This window comes from Etheostoma spectabile, chromosome 5, assembly GCF_008692095.1.
Source record: "Etheostoma spectabile isolate EspeVRDwgs_2016 chromosome 5, UIUC_Espe_1.0, whole genome shotgun sequence".
Taxonomy (NCBI): domain Eukaryota; kingdom Metazoa; phylum Chordata; class Actinopteri; order Perciformes; family Percidae; genus Etheostoma; species Etheostoma spectabile.
In genome coordinates this window covers 8,274,634-8,297,316 of record NC_045737.1, presented here as the reverse complement: position 1 = coordinate 8,297,316, position 22,683 = coordinate 8,274,634, and the positions used below count along the sequence as shown (strand labels likewise).

Here is a 22,683-nt window from a genome sequence, read left to right as displayed (position 1 = left end):
TTATCCTCCTTTTCTTGCCTCACTCCCAACCTTTTCCACCCACCTAAAACATCAGATAAGCTGTAGACTGGTGAGCTAGCCGCCTCCACCAGAGCATGTGGTACTGGCAGACTGCACACTGATTTCATACACACTCGCTCAGACAGAAAAAGAGCTCTGTGGAGCAGAAATGCTTCTCTTATTAGCAAAACTCATCCACCTGCACGCCACATTGAGTCCCTGGCAATTTCACAATAAATCATGAGAGATGCCTATAGAGGCCAGGCAGCAGGATGACGCTCTGCTACAGCCGTGCCCTCGCCTGTCAGTTTAGACACTCTGAATCATTTCGGGTTCAGCAGCGTCGTTTCATCTTAGATGAACTGAAAGGTCATCTCACACGCCACCTAACCAATATGTCTGGCTTCTCATCTCCCAGTGCTTCCAATGATTGCTCATTCCATTTAGAAATACCACACCTTGGTGAAACATTTCACTGGAGGATTATGGAGGGAATTTCAATGAATTATTTCAAGGAATGAAATTAGCACTGACTTAAATCTGTGAGAAGTCTGCTTTTAGCTCCTAACCTTACTTTAATTGTAAGTCTAGAAAATTATTCAGTGATGATCTATCCACCTCTTTTACAATATTAGTTGGTGAAATGTTTAGTGAGAGTGCAACCAATATGTAGGGAGGTTTCCCTCTCTTTGTTCGACTACTGGACCTCAGGCAGACAATAAATGCACTTAAAGCCATCAGACAGCTGCTTAGTGAATAAATTGTGAGTTGGCCTAAATCCAGCCTGGTGTCCGCTTGAGACTCATCAGCCTAAACACCTTAAAGCTTAACTGTCTGGACAATAGCGGAACGATGTGTACTGCCAAAATCTAAGATAGTTACTTTACTTAAGTCTGAGACTGTCAACTTTTCCTTATGTGCGGTTGCTAAATGAGGGCCGTTACAACATGATCCTGCCTGGCTGTCACTTTGGTTTGTTGAGACACATTTGTGGCAGCGAGCACACACATGCTGCAAGCAAGTGAGCCATTTTGTTAACAGCTCACACTTCCTGTGCAAGTGTGTGGTTCCAGAGTTGCTGACAGTGACACTTGCAGGACCGAACCCTGCCCTACTTAACAGGCTGCGGGGAGGAGGGCAGGCCAAGTTGTCAGCAGCGCTAGGTGCTCACTGCTTAGATAAACCTGGAGGATTAGTGGCCCAGTTAAAGTTGGGGCAAAGAGGATTAGCCCTCTGAGGTGGTGAGAGATTCCCTGTGTCCTTCAGCGCTCCCGGCCACAGAGAGGGGAGGATGGGAGGTGAGGGGTGAGACCTTAGTTATCATAAGTGAGAATCACCACTGTAGCATTTTAAAGAAGAAAAGGAAAGGTGAGGTGTAATGATGAAAGGTGAAAAGCATTGAGGCAGTTTATAAATTGTTGCCAGCTTGTGGATTCATTACGAAGGCAAAAGCCCGTAATTACTGGTCGCGTGTTACAGCGAGGTCAATGAGACCTGAGATCCATGGGAGAAAAAATGTCATAGTGAAATGCATTCTACAAACTATAACCTATTGAAGGTTATGGTGCTAATAACAGTTAGTACTGACAATTTAATATTTACAACTATAATTACAAAATATACATTTGTGCCCTTCAGTTTCTGCAGGAGTAGACACAGCTGACACTTGGCTGCCTCAACGGGATCTCTACATGCAACACAGCAGGGGAATTTAGACCTCTGCAGCCATCAGCAGGCCGGAGAAGGAACTGCTCCTCAAAATCAAGGACACATTTTTCACACATGTAATGTCCTCAAAACCTTCTGGGAAAGATTATATAGTTGGTAGGCCACCAAAAATGTCATTCTTGACTTTCCATGTGGTAATATAAAATGACGGGTTTCCATGCAACAAATTATAGAGCAATGTTGTGATAGTACTGAGATGAACATACATGTAGATATTGTAGAGCAGGGTTGTCCAACTATACTATATCTTTCTTGTTAAAACACAAATTGGAAACAGAAAACCAGATTTTAAAAACCCACAACTATATTACATTTTCCATATTAAACTATTCTTTCTTTCTTTTAATGGGTAATGTTTTCAGCACTTTTATCATTTTAGCTTCCCTTACATATTTATTTAATTTGTCCAAATATGGGGCATTTGGTCAAATTAAATAAATTCTGGCTGATGCTGATTGGTAGAAAATAGGATAAAATAACTTAATCAATCATTCAATTTCAGATTGCAAAACGTCTTCAGAAAAAGAAATCTCATAATTCCATGCAAGATATGGAAGACAGAGTATTGTATGGTTCATAAAATTAATTCAGTGTTTAATGTTCTGTGCAGCGATGTAGAAACAATATGAAATGCATACACATGTCTCTTTATAAAAAGCAATGTAAACATAGTGAACAATGACCTGTGGCCCCCAACAGTAATGAATTAGTGATGGCATGGCCTATCTGTTCTTTACAAAACCTTGTCATGAAGTACAATAACAAAAATACATGTATACATACAGCAGTTGTGCATAAACAAGATGCTCTATAGGGCAAGGCACCAATTGCAATGAAAACACTGCAGTAAATAGGGGGAAGCACATAATAGGAAGAACTGAGAGTTGATTATGCAAATACCCCAGCTGCAAAGGAACAATAACTCTGGAAATTCAAAGACAAACCATAACACGGAAGGCTATTGTCTTGCATTTGCATATTTACTTGACAACTATAACCTGCTCATCATGCCCATCATGTTCAGAATAATGTCTTTGTGTTCATATAATAATGCACACATCAGAAATTGGGATAGTGCATTGTTTCAGTTAAAATGAAAGCCGTGCTGCCTGAGCAAGCACACTAAGCCTGAGACTTTGAGTCTACTTATTTAATATGGTATAAAACAATGGAGATAAAATACACTTTATACAATACATATACATTAAACCGCCATAGCCTGAACAATACACATTCAAATTACCATACAGGATATAATCTTAATGATACATATGCATACATAGGGACCTCTTAAGTATAAAGCAAGCAAATACAAGCATAACTACAGGTCTATGAATAATTATTTCAGTGATTAAAAAATATCTCCTGTTGTGATTATATCTGTAGATGGCATTTCTAGCAAAACATTTGTTTACAATCCTACTACAATAATACAGTAATTGTGCTTCTGCTAGCAATCACAAAACCCCACGAACATTATAATGAGAATGGAGATGCTAAAATGTTTTGACTCTCTTGAATCCCTGAGTGATCAGACACTGATGTCTGAAAATGCAGTACAGAACATTTTTATAATACGTTTTCTATTTCTGTAACAAGTAAAACAAAAATTGTTCTTCTTTTTATCTCAGCTTTGGTGTTTTTAACCCTGTTCTGTATTTTTCAGATCAGTATTTCTTTAAGACAATTTACATCCAGCGTCTGTGTGCTCTGTCCTATTACAGGACACTGACATACTTTTGTGTAAATAATCAGTAGTGTGTAACTTTCGGACGCACTAAGCTGTAATTTTCAACGTCACTTCCTGTGAGCCTAACCCTGGCTAACCTCAGCTCAAGCAACATCAAAGGATAATGCTCATTACTGAAAAAGGTAAGCAACTAGACCAACAGTTGCAGATGACAAAATTACAGATTTGTATATGTAGAAATGTAAATTAAAGAGTTTTTGATGTTACAGAGCTGCCTTGGTTGCTGTCCGATGGTCTGTTTCAAACATTGTTGTTACTACCGCATTGCATTATTGGATACTTATTCTGGCGTAGTGTCCAGTGTTTGCATACTGTAATATTTCACTGGAAATGCCATGCAAATCATGTACTATTGGTTTCATACTAAGATTTTGGACGTACTAAAAAATCTCACGTACTGTTTCAGCCTAGCACGTCAGTATGGAATTTAGGACACAACCTTAATGTGATATTTAATATACCTTCTCTAAAAAAAAGGCACATAACATCTGGGCAAATTAATACACTTATTGGTTGAATTGTCACATGCATAGTGAGCTCATTGGCACTGATGAATCTCTGCTGTCTCTTTATAAGAAGAACAGCACTAATCTCCGTCAGGCGTCAGTGCCTGGCCGTCTGCGGCTCCATCTCTATTACCAGATCACGAGGCCGCGGACTCTTATTCATCTCCACCACCCGCGGAACCACTGTGGACCAGCGGTCTGGAGGGGTATAAAAAAAAGGATTTGCTTTGATCTGTATGAATAACTTAGTCTGCGCTCCACATGAATCTATACTTATTTGTCGATGCATTTATTCATGAGAGCACAGTGAGAACCTCACCTCTCCGCAAGGCTTTGACGCTCTGCTGCAACCCGTTGGCTTGGCATGTCTCATTCTTGCCTGGATCCTCGTTTATTATCGCCAGGTTCTGATTCCAGTGGCACCAGTTCACCTCATCCACCCTAATATGACAAGACGCCTTTGAGTTAGACAGTTTTCTTTGAAGTGACATTGGCGCTGTAGAGTGACTGTGATTATAAGTCATGTACAATACCTGAAGCACCACCGTCGGTCAGGTGTGCCATCCCAGCTCTTCCCCACAGTCACCATCTCCCCGGCTCGAAAAGACTTCCGCAGGCAGACTGGGAAAGAGCGCTCGATGTCCAAGATGGTTGTTGCCCACTGTGAGTATGAGTAAATTATGTTTTTAGTAAAGTATCTAAGCCACTCAAATGAAAAAAAACTATTTTCTTACTCACATCTTGTGGTAATTAGCCATGCCGATACTGTAGTTTTGATTTTATTTGTCCAGGTTATGAGATATTTGTCTTTGAGATTTCTGCCTCAACCCAAAAACTGTAGAAGTGCATGGAAACGCTCTGGTATCTAAGCATGCAGATAGTTTTGGTTTATTGTGGCAGATTTGGAGACATTCATTCAAGATTTCTGCATCCACTCCAACACGTAAAAGGTGAAATTATAAAATACTTATTTTGTTTGTGGTGCTTACAGTTTTAAATAATTACATCTTCCTGCAGCCATGCTAGTGGCTCTGTGAGACTGTACTTTGGCTCTCTTTGAGCTAAACGCTAACATCATTCTGCTAACTTGCTCACAAGGAAGATGCCAACATAAACATATAAGACAATATGTGTTTTCACAATTTGGGAAAACTGACCCTTTAAAGAAAGACATACATTTTCATTGACACTGACCCCCGCAAACAGTTACTTCCAGCTCACCTGAAGCTTCCAGATCTTCTTGCTCTCCTTCGACACCTGTCCCACCGTCTGCCCCATCAAAGCGATCAACATGTTCAGCAGCAGGACAAAGGTGAGGATGATGTAGGTAACCAACAGGATGAGGAAGACTTCAGGATACTGTGCACTGTGGATCATCTCCATGTCTCCCATCCCAATGCTCAGCTTAAAGAGGTCCAGCAGGAAAGTACTGAAGGTGTCTTGGTCCCTGCAGTTAGGGTATGTGGGGCAGCCCCCTTCACACATTGTGCCCGGTGGAGGACAAACTGTCAGCAGGGACACCAGGGCTGTGGGGTAGAAACAGAGGAGGGTTGTGTGTCTGTGAGCACTTAAAGCAGTAGTTTAACATTTTGGGAAAGCTGCTTATTCATTTTCTCGCCAAAAGTTAGATAAGGTCATTGATACCGCTCTTATATCTGTCCATTTAATATGAAGCTACAGCCAGCCTCAAACATTGTTACACCACTACGTTTTTATGTACAGAACAGATCAGAACAAATACTTTCAACTTTAGAGGTACTGGTGGGCAATATTTTTACCTTTTGACATAGCCAAGGTAAGACCCAGGTACTATTAGCTTATCATAAAGAATGGAAATTGGGAAAACACCCTGTTTGCTTTGTGCTATGCTAAGGTAACCGTCTGGCTGTAGCTTTATGTATGTACATTAATGGACAAATATGACAGTGTTATTGTTATCTTCTTCTTCCCAAAATGTGAAACCATCCCTATTAGTAATGTGACAAACACCTGTAAGGTTAGGTGAGCTAAGCCTACCTGATGCATATCCAATCATGAAGAGCACGTACACCAGCAGAAATCTGAAAAGGTCTTTGAAAAGAATCTGTGAACCAAAAATAAAATAAGTTTTAAGCAACGTGGATGGGGATATTTAGGGCCCATTAATTTTCATTTGACCATTTTCTCCATTTTCTAACCTTCTGTATCATGATACTGTAGGTGCCAGTGAGCTTTAGGCCTCTGGTGAAGTAAAGAGTGTTCATCCAGCCCAGGACAAGTGCAAACACCATCACAGCCACATAGGCTTTAATGCCAGACAGGTAGAGAGCAGCTGTGACTACAATCAACACAGAGTAGATGAAGCTGGAGAAGACAGAGAGAAAGTGTGTCAAGGAAAGCGTCCGGATGCTAAAGTCTGTGGGGATACACGCAAGAAGACGTGACTGCATTTTTTAAAAAGAATGGAGATATTGTTGCTAATGGTTTAAATTAACACAGTTCAGAGAGGTGCTCGACATTCTCTGCTCTTTGTTTTGACCATGGGTTTAATTAAAGACCTATAAAACATGTTGGGGAGGAGGTTGACAAATTAATTAGATGACTTAATTTAGAGGATGCAAAATTTGCCTTGAGTAAAAGTCAGCAAGAGCTACAGCAGAGGTGAGGAAGAGGGGGGGGAGGAAGGGCGGAGACTTACTACAGCAGTTGAAAGGATCCATCAATAAATAAAGACTTAACCCCGGGCCACTTCTTCAAGAAGAGGTCCTTAATCTGCAAAGAGCAGGGTAGATATTTCCATAATGACAACAACACTGTAGGCAAGAGACTGGGAGACAGCAGTGGGCAACCAATGACCAACTATAAAGAGGCATCAGAGCGTACTGACTCACATTGGTAAGGAGGAAGAAGATTCCTGATGCTAAGGTGACGATTTCTCCCGCCATGCGCAGGTAGTCAGAGGATGTGGTGTACGAGTACGGAGGCTGGAGGGAAGGAAGACGAGACTTCCCAATTAACTCAATCTGAACATTTCAGCAAAAGAATATATATCCAAAATACACCATATCAGTTGAAACGACTAAACAGAGAGTTAAAGGATTATTTCAACAGTTTGAGAACTATACTGATTTACCAAGAGTTAGATCTAATCTTTCCATTAAGAATAAAGCTAGAGCCAGCTGCCGGTTGCCTTAGCTTAGCATTAGCGTGTAACCCCATCTGTAAAACCACAATTTTCCATTTGCGTATAGAAATAACAAATATATAGGGTATATTGTGTAAAATCATTAGAAGTGCTAGAAGGTAGATTAAAAAAAAAAAAAAAAAAAACGTTTAACAGAGCCAGGCTTCATGCTAAGCTAAGCTAACCAGCTGATGGCTATAGCTTCATTTTTTGCATACAGATATGAAAGTGGTATCAATCTTCTCATCTACCTCTTTGCAAGAAGGCAGATACGTGTATTTCCCAAAACTTTTAAATATTCCTTTAATGTAGTGCAGTTAGTGATCATTTGTTGCAAAATTGATACAAATTCAGAGTTCAAAATATGTTCGTATGGTGTCCTGAAAATACAGTGCAGCATGGGCACATTCAACAATTTCACATCATAAAGCATTGATCTGGCCCTATGAGATCTGTCTACGTTTCCCATAGTTCCACACCCACCGTTTCCTGCGTTGGGCGGTAATAGGCCACTAGGGTGAAGATGATCATGGTGACGAGGTAGGAAACCACACTGATGTAAAAGGTACAGCAGCAAACTTCTGCCATTTGGCCCTCAACAGCTCATTGATAGGCTCCACTGCTAGCATCTCGTGGCGGTTCTGCAACAGACAGAAACTTTTATTGCTCTCTTGTTTTTGATGCACCTATACATGTTTTATGTTACGCCTGGTGTCTTGTTGCTCTTAATACTGTGATCTTGAGAAAAACAATATGTATTTTCAGCTGTATTTTTTTAAACAGTTGGAGTAAAAACATGAATGTGAGCAAATTATTGTTATTCACGTCATTGCGGCTGTTGTAGACCAGTATTTCCAGCACAGACGGTTCCTCTCCACATGTATCGAGTGAAGACAGGTCATAGAGGGAGGAGTACACTGGCCCATACGCCCAGTCTTTAAACTTCCGTGACAGATGACGAACTTCCTCATCTTTGATCTCACGCCGGATAATGTGCTGAAAAACCTGGAGGAATAAGGAAAAGCTGACCTACTGACTTTTAACTTAAAAATACTATTCCTTATGGAAATGTTGTTGAACAACTTATTGTTTTATATTGTATCTACCCCAATCTTGCCCAGCTTGGCGGCCATCATGAGGGGTGACATGCCATCATTGTTAAACACCGTCTCCAGACTGCAGTCTGGGTAAAGCTTGGCACTTTTGATTAGCAGCAGGTCGTACATCTTTGTGAGGAAACGTGTGTTGTCCTTAGTGTTGTCCGCAATGTGCACCAGGGCGTGCAGCACCGTGTTTCCACGTGAATCCTGGCGCCGCAGGTCGGCCTTCTTGTGTGGATTCTCAGTCAGGTAGTGCACTATGTCAGGCTGGTTAGTGCATGCAGCCAGGGAGAGAGGCAACTCACCTAGGCAAACACAGAGAGAGAGAGAGAGAGAGAGAGAGAGAGAGAGAGAGAGAGAGAGAGAGAGCACTCATTATTACTATTGAATTCACAGGAGATTAAACTGTATTTCAGATTAAAAATAAGCAAATCAACAGGAGGGTTAATTAAGAACCGTAGCTGACGTCTGTATGTTTTTGCAAAGCATACTAAACATGGAGCAAAGATTTGACTTAAATCCCCGCTATGAAAACAGCACAATTAGCAGTTGTTTGAGGGAGGGGCGCAATGGGGCCAGAGTGCCAAAAGCAGCTGCTGAAAATGAGCCGTTGCCATGGGTGACAGATTACTTTGTCACCTCACATAGAAACACTCCTCTTCATGGATTTGCACGGGTGCATGCAGAGTGTTAGCGTGAGTCTAAATCCCATTAGCCATCAGCCTTGCCAGGTTCCTGTTCACCTCACTACAAAGCTCCGCGGCAAATTACTCACACTGTGCCTGGATACGCTGGGATTTGGAGAATGACAACCGTGTTAAGTGCAAATAGAAATCATCTCCTCTGTGATGAGGGAGAAATATTTCGCGTGAATGTTATCAAAAAGAAAAAAAATTTGGTTGGGAAAGAAATAAAACAGAGTCGATAACAAGCGACCTTTCTTTCAGTGTTTTTGGAGAGTTACACTCAAATCAATTACATCTGCTATAATTAACTTCAGGAGGCTAAAAGGACACACTGTTATAAATAACAGATCCCACATGTGATGCAGGAGGTTGTGCCTAAACAGACACCACAGAGGGCAGTGTTGAGTTAAGTTTAAGGCTCTGATTTATTTTCCCTCTCTTACAGGTCAGTGAAGTCTTGCCCAGAGGAGGGTCAGCCAAGGATGTTTACTTTTCTTCACTGCAGAACACTGACACCTTTGACTGGACAACCTCTTGAACATATGAGACAGTGCTTGTCTTTTCATGTGCTTTTGGAACACCACTAATGATGGTTTCTTGAACGAGGCTTTAGAAAACATTAGGCTATGATGTGGACTTCACGTCTGGACCACAGCAGTATCCTGACTGCGTTTGCTTCCAAAACCTGCCACGTTAAGAGAAAGGGTGGGGTTTTATATGTCCATGGCAACGGTGGGGTCTTTGCCATGTACAAACTATTTTACCTTGGCAAGCTGCTGTAGAACATAGAAAAACTTTGACGTCAACTCTGTGCAGTAAAAGACGGAATAACTTCTTGTGAGTGAAGCAAAAACTCAGAGCCAGTGTGGAAACTGACTGAGTGACCAGTGAAGTCATAGAAACCACAGACACACCACATCATTACCACCGTATGAAGCAGAAAATACAGTAACAGTTTTCCAGAACTCTTCCTGTGACCGTCGTTCTACTGTGCTTTATCACCTAAGGAGAGAGTCAAAGGTCTGCTGAAAATGGAAATATAGAAGAACAATGACACAAGAAAAAGTTCCTTACCAAAGTAGAAGTAGCCCCCCTCGTCTCTGGGCTGGAAGAAGCGTCCCCTCGCCTGGGCGTGAACATCAGCTCCCTTCTCCACCAGCAACTCCACATAGTGCTTACAGCGTCGCTCAATAGCAATGTGGAGAGCTGTCTGGCCTGGCAATGCAAAAAAACAAAAACAAAAACTATTATTAGTATTCCAAGGTGCGTTTTTTTGCGTGTTGTGTTAAATCACATAAATATCGGGTGAAAGAATGTGTTTTCACAGAGGTAATTGTTAAATGAGATGTTGACAGGCATTCTGTAAGCAAAACTAGGCACAGTTACACGAGAGAAAGAGTTTCAAGAGTGTCTGCCCAATTATTAGCTAGAGGGTCGAGGTAATAAAAGAACAGACTAAAAGCCACAAGGGGTTGGGGCTTTATTTATGTGCAGGCTGTTTCTATGGGGTCAACCCAAAGAAACAGGGCCCTTAAAGGTTTTTATGTTGTCACATAAAAATGTGTTTCCTACATGAGCAAAAAAAAAAAAGTCTGATTTTCTTTTCAAACTGAGTAACATGCTTGTGAAAACTACAAAAGTGCAGAGAAACAGGCAAATCAGGCAGTCATGGAGAAACGACAAAGAGCAACACCAAATTATGTGGTGGAGACAATGTGGTCATTGTAAGGGAAGGAAAGCTAAACAAATGAGGCCTGGATCTTCTCATGTACAAATATAATGTACATATTGTAAATATAGTCCTTTTACCCATAATGGGTTGTCAATCACCATCCAGGCAAGCTGCAGTAACTCTTAATCAAACAGATTCAACTCAGTGGAAGATGAGGTGATCCTTGTCTTGTATAAAATTGCAAAATTCAAATGACTTATTTGTTCAACAAATCCTTTAAATTGCAAATGACTTGTATGTAAATGCTTGGTATCATTATTTGGTTATGTCCATTTTCCGTACCTCTGTAGTAGACATCCCTGAAGGGCGTATTAATGAACTCTCTGAGGTTTCCGGTCTTCTCTGCTACGTCTATCAGCAGTGGGATGGTGACGTTCTGCCTGCCGTAAAGGTTCAACAGGGCTTTAGGCAGACACGTCTTACCCGTGGACAGCTCTGGTGGAAAAATGAAATTAAAACAAATAATATTTTTAGTATAAGTACACCTTCATCAACACCCATCATGGTCCAAATGTGTTCCTTTTAATTACTTTTTAACAGGCTGTCACTATCAACTATGTAAAAGTGGATATTTTCCATCCAATTAAATTGTTAATGTTTAGATTGGTTTGGTCAAGTTTGCTAGATATTACAACCATGTATCCATTACTTTTAGTTAACTTGACTATAACTTAGCTTCTTTGAACTGTTTATTATATATCAATTTTTGCTATCTCAACTATGTATTCAATGCTTTTAGCTAAGTATTTTACAATTGATACATTGCTTTTGGCTAGCTGCTTAGACTTCTCCACTTGCTTGCTAACGTTAAATCTTTTTATACACTCTTGATTGTAACATGTTTTTTTTTTCTTCTTTTAAATCAAATCGTAATTTCTATTTTTTTGAATTAGTTGTTCTACTCCATTTTCTTTCCACGCACCCCCTGGTAACAACAGAAGCACCCCCCAGGTAGAAGGTTATTCTACCCTGGTTAGGAATCCACTGTACCGTCAAATGAGTACATTACGAAAGAAGACAGAATTTTTGGAATTGTCGCATGCAGATATTTAAGTAGGGTTCATGAGATCAAACGGTAAAAAGACAGGGGTCAAGAAAGCCCTTCGCTATTTTTAGCCCTTCGGTTTTCGAAAAAACACCGTAAAGCCCTGTTTAAGTTTTTGAAGGAGATGACAGTTAGCTGTGATTTTTCTCTGCTCCTTGTTATAAGCCTGAAAAAAACTTCTGAGACACACAGGAAGCTTTCCTTGGGCCTGCCTCTAGCAGGACAAAGACTCAACTCCACCTTTTCCCTCTCACATCCTTTGAGTAAAACTGAGTTTCTGCTTTAGAGCTAAGGTAGAGTCTACGTTTAAGAGAAAGAATTTTGACCGTTCTATCCAAACCTAAAGCCATTTTGTTCCCTCGCAGTTTAGTGTAGTTGTCGTGGTCGTTTCAGTGGTTGGGTTAGACGGGCAAAAAAAGCAGTACACAGATATCTGATGTGAGTGACAACCTACACCGTTCAGTCTCACCTTTGAACTCCTCATCAGTTAACCTCTTATCGTGACTTTGTAGGTACTCCAAGAGGCCCTCGAGGGCCTCTGGGTCTGCATGTGACACGCCTTCAAAGAGGAGAGAGCGGTTGAATATTTTCATTACTTTTGGTGGGTCCGAGCTTTGACCATCATCACAGGACTCCGGCTCCGTTTTACTAAGGAGAAACAAAAACATGACATCATGTCACACAATAACAGTACTATTGTTGAGTTATATTTCATTGACATAAAATTAAATACCGAATGGGTGTTTAATGCACAAACCATCTTTTAAGCAATAATCCACACCCTCAAGTTCTAAAGTAAATAGAGCTCTGTGTGTTTGGGACAGGTACAGCAGCCTAAATATTACCTCAACGGCTGCAGAGGGACCAACAACATGTTCTCTGTTAGGTCAGTGAATGGGCTGAAGGAAGCTTAGTTCAGTGTGTGTGTGGTGTGTGTGTGTGTGTGTGTGTGTGGTGTGTGTGTGTGTGTGTGTGTGCGCACATACTTCCTCATGTGGCCCACCTCTGTCTACAGAGTGGCAGTTGTAGGAGGTTTTCATTTTTATGACCACATTTTTCTAAACCAGTCCTTTTGTCCCTGGAAAAAAATCCAGTCTAGGTTCACTACTGTTTAGTCAGAAACCCCTAAACTATAAAGTCTAAAGGAACACACAATTTTTACATCCTGGAAACACACGTAAATTGTAGTTTAGAGACAGCGAGACCCCTTCTCACCCTCTTGGGAGCTTCTTCCTGCGTCGCTTCTGGTTGCTGGCGTTCCTGTAGGTACCATAGTCAAAGAGCGAGTCCATGGGTGCTTTCTTGGGGCCTGGAACCACATTTGATTCATACATGGTGGATTCAAATAGGTCCATCGGGGTGGAAATGCCCTTCTTAAAAGCACCCTGGAACTTCATCCGCAGGTTCTGTCTGCCGTCCGCTTGCTGGCCGGGCTGAACCAGCTCCGGCCCTGAATCCTGACTGGTGTCCTGGGTTGACGGGAAGCCATCCTCATTCTCAAACAGGTGTGAGAGCTCAGACGGGGCGAACGCTGCATCGCTCCCAGGCTGAGCGGCCCCGTCATCTTCCGTGTCCACAGAGAGAGCAGCTCTGGCAGGAACAGAGCCGAGGGTGTCGGCCTTAGACAAGGCGAGGTGGCACCTTCTGAGAAGAGCAGAACGACCCTGGAATACACAAAATGTTCAGGGTGAGTGGCTTGGCCTTGAGGCTGTCAGCTGGAAAAAGAAGTCTTAAAGGTGCCCTGTGGAGTTTTCTTGTTATGTATACATGTATAAACAAAGGTTATATACATTCAGTGTTACTCCCCTAACAATCATAGGGGTCTAACAAATGTGAATGTAATTCCTTCTTTGTGAAACATTTGCAAAGCCCATGGTAGAAGGACTTATTATATTATTTGTCTCTTTTATTTCCCCATGTGTATGTTTTTCTGCTTATTGAAGCAGCATTTAAATAATTTTGATGTATTTAAGGATTGGAAATCTGATATAATTTAAGGCCATATGAGGAAGAAGGAAGAATGATGTGCAAATGAGAGATGTGGGATGCAGCTGACAGGAATGGCCAACAGGCCAAATTGCATACCCTTTAAAATAAATAGTGTTATTGAATTCTTGGTATTATTTTAGATTAATTTTTAATCTAAAATAATAAGTCAGACCCACTTCAACTACTGCAGGAAATAGCAACAAAATGTGTGTATGCTATCCATTACAACGAGTGCAAAGTGGACAAAATATGAAAACAATTTAAATAATTGAGACTATAATTAGCAAAGGAACCTTGAAAGTGCCAACTTGAAGTTTAAAGTACACATTTGGTATTTAACCCCTCTGTACCTCATTCATCCCTTTTATCACAATGATGTGCCAAATTCCTCTTCAGGGGAAACTGGAAATGATGCTGAAGCATGTGGGCGTCCTGCAGAAACAAAAAGAGTCACCATCGATTGACACGGAAGTTCAGACAAAAACAAATCTGTAGGTCCTGAGTGATATGAAAAGAGCTCTGTCAGGTTGGAATATATGGAAAAAGTAGGAAGGGGCTGATGCCAACACCAATAACACGGCTGTGACAACGGCCTCTCATTGGTCAGAAGGATATTTTCCTTTTGCAGGCAGAATCACACCACCTACCTATTTACTTATAACAACTGGGGCTTCTCTGCCCGTACAAACACTGTACTGCGACAGTATGCTATCACATGGAAATTTGTACATGACATCCTCACGTTTCCCCTGCAGCTTCCTTTCAAATCGTACACTTTTTTGAGTTTGTTCAGGACATTGACAACCTATCTTAGCCAGACTGTGCTGCAAAGGGGAGTTGGGGTAGGGGAAGGCATGACTCACAACCCTGTCTGACACACAGGGGGATTATCATGCCTTTACACTTCAATGGGCATTTGATAGTAAAAAGACAGAGGAACAAAAAAAGGCCGCCCGTGATATATAACTATTAGAACAGACTAAGAGCAAAGCATTAAGTGTTAGGTGGAGGTGCCTGTCGGTGGAGAAGACCCACTGTGTATTAAACTTGTCAGATTGGTAAAACTGGCTCTTGAAATTTTTTTAAAAAGTACACCCAAAGCTCACATATCATCCACTTATTGGGTCAGAAAGTGGAAGTTCAATTGTGAAAGTTTCTAAATGTGAGTGACTCTATTGTAGCCTCAGAGATATGGGACTTCCTGCTTACTATCACTGCTGATGTGACATTATCCAGAACAAGAGAGGCTGGAGACCCTTCCTGGAACCAAATGATCTAAATGTTCTAAACAATAATAGATTTAAGGTTTTAAAAGTCATACCATAGGTTTAAAAAAAAAAAAAAATAGAGATTTCAAGAACGAGAAACAAATAACAAATACAAGTAATAAATCATAAATAACTAAGCTACAGAAAACAAAACTAGTGTTAAAATGTTAAATTACAGCAACAAATGAGGAATGAGAAAAGTCCTCTTATCCGAGGTCTCTAAAATTATTAAACTAATACGAAGGTCAGTTAAATATGTTTAGGATGCCTTCGAATGCATGTAATGAAAAATATAAGAATCAGAGGAGTTCCTTACCTTGTTCTTATATGTTGATCTTATTTAGTTTTTCTTCAAAAACAAACTATTTTGCAGCTTTTTTCCATTGCTTAAAATATGTAACGTTCTCTCTTGTGTCTCTTGTGTTGAACTCTGCTGCCTCCTCGGGTTTAATGTGCCAACCTCCTGCCCATAGACTTTCTAAAACTGCTCCTGCCAGATGACACAAAATGCTTTGACAACTTACAGTAGCCCATTCCTCTGATACGTGCGTGCGACTGCCGGTAGTAAGTAAAGTCTTCTAGTGTCCACCAGAACAACAGAGGCTTTCACACAGATTTTGGGTGGGACAAGGAGGCCGACCAAAAAAAGCCAACGCTGAAGTGGAAAAACCAGTTTCAGTTGAAACATGCAACTACCTGCAACGCTCCAGGCTACAACGTTCTCCAACCTGCCAGTGTAATGTGATGTAGTACCAGCGGTGGCCGCTAGGTGATGACTAAAAAAAAAAAAAACTCAGGCTGAAACCCTTTTAACATGATATTTTTGAAGCCTCTCATTCATTCGTTTGTACAGTTTAGATGTCTTCAACAAGACAACATGGTCTGAGCCGGATGTTTCTCCTGAGTGTGCAGGTCATTTTCATAAACTCTTCTTCCATTGATAAAAGAGACGAGTTGATGTGTTGGCTTTGATTGATGAAGTGTTATTGAAAGGTCACTTGCTCACTATTGCTACCTGTTGCCTTCTTTACTAAAATGTAAATGGCAGCCGTTCATAGTAAATTCACCAGAAGGTCAATTTATTAGTCTGGAGCTTTCCATCAGTGGTGTAGTCTAATGCATTGATTTCATTTCCTGTATCTGGATACACCTTTATGCACCAATTTACGGTGGAAACACCTTCATTTTAAAATATATCAAAAATATAATGGAAAGCGTGTGTTTTGCGTGTCATTGAGCATTTTTAAGTTGGTATATGGAAATCCTGGAGCTTTCTTAGTGGGTATACTGTGTATACCTGTATATCACATAGACGACACCACTGCTTTGCATTGTATCCCAGTTGTCATGGTACAACAGATGTTTAAACATCCATTTGTCTGAGCACTCATCTTGTCTTTGTTGGTTTAAAAGTAAAGAGTTAAAAGGGAAAGATCGTTTGTGACCTTTTCTATCCCAGTGTACACTTTGCAGGTGACTTTGCTGCTGAATAAACCAACATGCCTACTGTGATAATTAATCACAAATACTGCTCCATTTGTCAGCTGTTCAATATCACACAATGAAGTAGTTTAATAAATCTCTGGAGGTAAGGAGCGGTGAGGCAGACAAAGAAAGCATGAAGAGCCAGACACAAAAAAGTACCCCTGTTATTACAGTTTATTGTCTTGTGTTTATTTATAACTGTTAAAGCCTTTTCATCGTAAAATATTAACTAATTTCTCCTTGCTGTAGTTGACCCTTCCAGGCAAGACACAATGCAAGACAAAGTATGAAGATCACTTACTTAAGTAAATGTACGAGGGCCTCTTTGTAAAAATACTCAATTACATTACATTTACATATATATATATATATATATATATATATATATATATATATATATATATATATATAAAAATGCTGATCTTCGAAGTAATAATTAGCCTAACTATAGGGGTCAAATAATTGTAGTAGAGTAAAAAGTACAATATATTTAATGTAGAGTGGAGCAGAAATTTAAAGTGGAAACAAATCAATATGGTCAAGTACAGTGCAAGTACCTTAAAATTGTACGTAAGTATGGAACTGGATTAAAGTACATACTTACTTTCCACAACTAATGGATCATTTCTAATCTGTAATGTAAAGGGAAAACGGTGGTGTCAAATTGTAGAGATCGAAAGAAGCAAAAAAATTACATGAATTATAGCACAATTTTTATTGCAAATTATGGTTTACATAAATTGAAAATACAAGATTTGTTATTTTACACTATACACGCACGGCAACGTTATTTCAGAGACACATCGGACAAGCATTTCAGCACACTCAAAACAGTACTGACTAACCAAAGGCCACCAAAATAACCTTTATTTAAAGGTGGAGATGCAGACAAATTATTACTATTGACATTTAATCTAGCTTCGTCAAACATCTGAAATTTGATCTAAAAACCGTGTAAAAGGCAAAAAGTCATAATGCAACTCTTGATATCCCCTCAACAAAGAGGTTTAAAGAAAATCCACATTGAGTTTTATGTAAACACCTGAGAGCAGAGTGGACAGAGAAGCATGTAGTGCTGATGAAGCATTGCTTTGGAACATTAGAAGTCCTGCATAGCATGGAAGTATAAAAGAGGTAGACCACACCTTCAGTAATTATTTGAACTAATTAGACTGCTTTGTTTGTACAAAGTGACATGTATAAAAAAGATAAAGGACGGAAGGCATGAAGCTGACATGGTTACTGAAATGCTGTGTAGCTCCATCTTAAACAGGTGTTTAATATTAGAAGCCATATAGAACTGTGTATGGCTCTTGTATTCCGGGAGATTTTGAAATATGACGCCGGTAAAATATTCTATTCACGTGTTTTGTATGTTTTTTTTAATAACTTTTAATAAATTACTTAGTTTAATTAATTAAATGATCTTTAATTTAATACCTAAGAAGGAAAACCGTTCGATAAAAACTAAACTACACACGTGTATGATGAAAACATGTGACTTTTTTTGTCTGTAAATCATGTAAATGATGTGCTTTGGAATTTGATAAGTTTACTATAAGCCACAGCCTCATCACATTTCAAATTCTTGTTTGGTCATTTTTCAGTTTTTTGTATAATTAAAAGTAAATGCAGCCCTTATCTTATCTCGGGATATATCACAATAACATTTCAAATTTAAGAAATTTAAAATCACTATAAAAGGTACGAATGATTACAGCAAAGGTAACATTTTGGTATTATATTCAGTGTTAATAGTGATGTGGCTCATTCAATCTCTCAACATCGGACACCTTACTCACTTACTTAAAGCTTTTTAAGTTTTGGAACAGTCCTAATTCCAAAACATATCTTGAGTAGCATTTTTCATTCTTGGTATAATTATCTCATGATTGCATGTAAAAATCTGTACTGATATCATGATCATAGTTTTCATGACCTATGACTCTTAAAATAGAGAACAAAGAATTATTGAGTGTAAATCTGCAGCTGCTTTGGGAAACTTGCCTCAGAGTCAAAGAACAGTGAGGAAAAGGCGTAATGAGAAAGCCAGAACAGGCACGCAGATGACACAAATACTTGATGTGTAACGACAGAGTATTATAAATACACTCCCACAGTGAGCTGTAAGATGACCTGAAGGGAACCATGTCAAAATGTAGAGTGCAGAATGTAAATGACTTTGTGCTTTGTAAGTGAATCAGTGGAGGAAAGAGGAACTTCTTGCAGTCACACTGTATAATCAAGCTCAGCATGCAGCTTATTGTACATCTCATAAATAGCATCAACAGTGGGAGTAAAGTTGATGAGAAATTTTCTGATTTTTTCCAAGCATTCCTCTTCCTTGACATCCCGACCCTTGGAGAGGGCCTTCAAGAAATCTGTCTTATATGGAGCAGCGAAAAGAGCTGCCTGGAAGAGCAAATTAAAATGCCAAATTTATACACAACCGCACTTTGTTTGTTGAGCAGTACATTTCTTCACATATAACACGGACAATGTTTTACAACTGCTCTATGATACATGTAGCTCTTATAAAAGATCTGTCTATCAATCCTAAACTCACCTTGAAGAGCTGTTGCACGAACCAGCCATGATATCTTTTCAGGGCTATTTCATAGGCCTTGGTGACATTGACTCGAATGAGGTTTGGGTTGCTATCATCCTTTTCACCATCCGCTAGGCTCTGTAGGAACACTTGAATAAATCGTAGGCCCCTGGTCGACAAAAAGCGCACAGGTGGGCTTAAAAATTACCCAAAAATCAAAAACCTCAATGAAATTTCTTAAACCTTTTTTAGCCCTAATCCCAACGTCGCTCCAGCTTTGGGCCTTCATTTCCCATGCATTTCCCTTTCTGCCTCCAACTGTGGGTGTCTAAAACCGACGGGGGTGGTACGAAAACCCCTTGATTTTCTATTAAGAAAAACAGTAAAAGAAAAAGAAAAAATTATTTTTCTTACGAAAATGTAAAGAAGACCACAGTTTTAAAACTGGGTTAAATAAAAATTACATACTTACTGTGATGTTACCAGATATATCTGCCTTTATTGGTGCAAAATGTAAGCCGAGGCTCGAGGAAAAAATTTTCACAGACTGGCCCGGAAAAAATAAAGGAGTGAAACCCCCATTAGCACGTAACCAAAATATTGAGCCTAAACAAAAAAAACAGCATCTTAAGCTTTCATGGTGATCACCAACCTCTATCAACACAGAAGCTAAATAAGTAACTTTAAAAACTTGGCTGATTGCAAGATATTGTCTTTTTTCATTGCTTTTATGAATTTGCAATGTATGTCGCGTTAGTTAAGTGGTGGACCAAGCAGACCTACACAAGGCAAAGAAAAGCATCAGGCTGAAAAGCTGTGTTTTAGAACCCCTTTCGGGTTGAAAGTTTCAAGCCGGTTTCACCACTGATGGGTGAAGTTGGGTGTGAAAAGTTGGCTTTGCTGCATCCCTAACCAACACACCCAACAGTCACAGGGCCCTGGAGTACACCTGTATATCACTGCAGCAAGGTGAGAAGCTAAACTACTGAAGCTTAGCAAAAATAAGATTTTTACAAGGTTTTAGGAAAAACACATGGTCCACGCAAATATACACACGCAAATTATAATCCCTGGCCCAGATGGAAAAAATAGTTCCTGCAGTCAACATAGCTCTTGTGCACTGGTGGAGGTAACAAACGCAAGTCCTCAACATAGAGCTAATCAAAGCATTGACTATATCCATGACTATAGTAGTAAACAAACATGGCTTCTGAGGTGGTAGTACTGCTTTTCGCACAGAAGGAAGAAGAAAGGGATGGGATGTCTGTCTGGATGAAGAAGAGAAGAAGTGTCATAAATATGCCGACATATACGGACATGTTCAGCTAGAGGCCGTGGTTATTTTGAGCGGATGTGAACCCAAAAAGAAAGGGTTGGCCTTCTCTTGTTTTTTCATGGTATAGAGCGTCTAGCAGCAACAATCAGATTGCAGCTTGACTTGCGTAACGATTTTCAGGTGACACATTCTAGAACGCAAAAACGCATGAAAATGATCTTGCGCAGCTCAAGGTCTGCGTTTTGCTTACATGCGTGAACCATGTTTCTGCCCTTTGTGAAATACTGGGAACATACCCAAGTGGTTAAAACACTGTTGCGGCCTACAATAACTCTACAAGGCTGGATTGGGGTCTCAGTAGCTGCTGTTTTCCCAGAAACATCATCACAGTATTATCATTAGGTGTCCTTTAATTAGGCTACTAGAGGAGTAGGCTATTTGGTGACGAGATGGCGAACAAAGACACATCTAGAGCCTCGACCACACACGGCTCCCGATTGACCCGCTGGCACAACAGACAGCTTTCAGCTTCTTAGCTGTTAGTGGAAACTACTCATGACAAAGTCTGCTGTACTGTGCTGATGTGATGCATCGCCACAACAATGGTGACACCATATCTTGTTTCGGAGACATCCGCATCTTGTATGGCTATCTCGATACTTTCCACTGTCCTCACAAGATTTTTGTTGCAAAGACACAATGCATCTGGAAAAAAGTTACCAACTCTCTGAAAAGTACAATTGAATCTATAAAACAGAAACAGTAAAATATATAAACCTCTTCCTTGACTACTTTTGTATCAACAAACATTTGTTCAGTTCTTGGCCCGTTAAAGGCTCTGCACACCAACTACAGGTGTTAATTATGGTGGCTTATTAGACGTCTTCTCAGGTTGAAGTTGGAAAGGAGTCATGAAGGGAGTTAACTGAGGTCACTAAACGCTACACTTAAAAGAATCATAACAATATGAACTATCCTACTTTTAAAACTAGCAGGTGTAAAACTAGGGGGAGTCAGGACGTCCTGTCCATGCAGTCCTGAAGAAGAGGTCTAATTAGGCAAACTAATTTAGAACACCTATGTGAATGTGCTATGAGAGTGTGCAGGACTTTAATGACTTGTAGGAAAGTTGGCCAAGAGATTGCTAGGTCACTAAAAACAATGGCGATAAGGAGGAAAGCGCTTAATATCGACATCAGACTTGGATCCTCTCAAGGGTTTCACATGGCAAATTCAATAGAGGACCTTTGGCATATTAATACAGAATGAACCCGCACAAAGATGCCCTGGTGCACCATGCCGCCGGTGAATGGGCAAGGGGAACTCAACACCGTACATCAATTTTCACAACTTAAAATCCAGGCCAGTTGATTAAATTATGCATGCTAAAGGATTGTGGACAGCTTGATGGAGAGAAACACGATCCAAAAAAGATTAGAATTTTGAAAGAGGGAGAATGTTTCATTTGGCTTGATGGAAGTGTTGTGACAGATTTCCCTCACAACAACTTTTGTGTTTATTAATCAAAGTTAAACAAATTCCACATGAAAGATGTATGACGGTGGAAAAGGTCCATGCAGGAGACTTGTCAGATAAAATCCTGTATTTGTGTGCATGTTCAGCCAATGTAACAGTCAATGGGCTTAAATCATACAGTACTATACATATACATGTATAAAATGAATTAATGACTTATTAAATGCCATCAATCTGGCCTATACTGTAGGCTAACGTCACATCTCTGACAACTCAACCATTATAATAAGATGAATAGAAATAGCTATACATTTACACTTACACGTCTCTGCCTCCACTGCCATCTGAGAATCCATTTTTTCACATTTATACCCACATAACTTTATATCCAAGAATGGCAGTGGTGCCTAGACTGTGTCTAACTGTGTCACACTGTTGAAACTTCACTTACCAAAAAACGGTGGAAGGTATGACACAGCCTCCAGAAACGGTCTTGTTTCCACCTGTCTGTCAGCTGGCAGCTGTCTGAACTGGTGCTCCATTAGCAGAGCCATCTCTAGTCCAGTCACACTCTTACCTCTAAAAAGAAAGCAACAAGCTGTCAACCCTCCGCTGCGGATTTACAGTGACACCAGAGGAAGCCGTGTGCCATACCCCACCCCGACACACACGCACACGCACACACATACACACACACACACACACGCACACACACACACACACACACACACACACACACACACACACACACCACACACACACACACATTGAACCCGGGTAAGAGGCGTTATAAAATATATATACCGGACGCTTTACCTTACAGGTGGCGATGATGACCCGCGGCTAAGTAACAAGTCGATTACATGAGCCGTCGGCTGGATATTAAATAATAAACGGTAAACGATAACCGGCGCTTAGACAGAAGTCCAAA

The 22,683-nt window shown here is 40.2% G+C and overlaps 2 protein-coding genes across 2 annotated transcripts; both read right to left on the bottom strand.

Annotated features, from left to right (window-relative positions):
• Positions 1-2,296: 2,296 nt before the first annotated feature.
• trpv4 (transient receptor potential cation channel, subfamily V, member 4) lies at positions 2,297-15,670 on the bottom strand. The gene is given in 18 exon segments (XM_032516337.1): positions 2,297-4,182; positions 4,304-4,425; positions 4,518-4,645; positions 5,206-5,510; positions 6,001-6,067; positions 6,162-6,327; positions 6,662-6,735; positions 6,855-6,947; positions 7,631-7,713; positions 7,716-7,788; positions 7,973-8,152; positions 8,254-8,552; positions 10,008-10,148; positions 10,948-11,100; positions 12,180-12,358; positions 12,926-13,374; positions 14,050-14,131; positions 15,284-15,670. Coding segments are annotated over 17 exon segments (2,622 nt in total). The 5' UTR covers positions 14,059-14,131; positions 15,284-15,670; the 3' UTR covers positions 2,297-4,081.
• Positions 15,671-17,152: 1,482 nt separating this feature from the next.
• On the bottom strand, positions 17,153-22,441 carry gltpa (glycolipid transfer protein a). The gene is made up of 6 exons (XM_032515895.1): positions 22,204-22,441; positions 20,839-20,841; positions 19,473-19,525; positions 19,330-19,367; positions 19,019-19,196; positions 17,153-18,864 (listed from the first exon to the last, which is right to left on the bottom strand). The coding sequence occupies exons 1-6, from the start codon at positions 22,304-22,306 to the stop codon at positions 18,682-18,684; spliced, it is 558 nt and encodes a 185-aa protein (XP_032371786.1). The 5' UTR covers positions 22,307-22,441; the 3' UTR covers positions 17,153-18,681.
• Between the last annotated feature and the right edge of the window lie 242 nt (positions 22,442-22,683).

Excerpts from the sequence above, each read along its gene's own strand:
- gltpa (XM_032515895.1), bottom strand. The coding sequence starts at position 22,306 with ATGGCTCTGCTAATGGAGCACCAGTTCAGACAGCTGCCAGCTGACAGA. Across the intron at positions 19,368-19,472 it reads ATATATCTGGTAACATCACA|AAAATCAAGGGGTTTTCGTA; the intron begins GTAAGTATGTAA and ends TTTTCTTAATAG. Across the intron at positions 19,197-19,329 it reads TACCACCCCCGTCGGTTTTA|CCCACCTGTGCGCTTTTTGT; the intron begins GACACCCACAGT and ends GTAATTTTTAAG.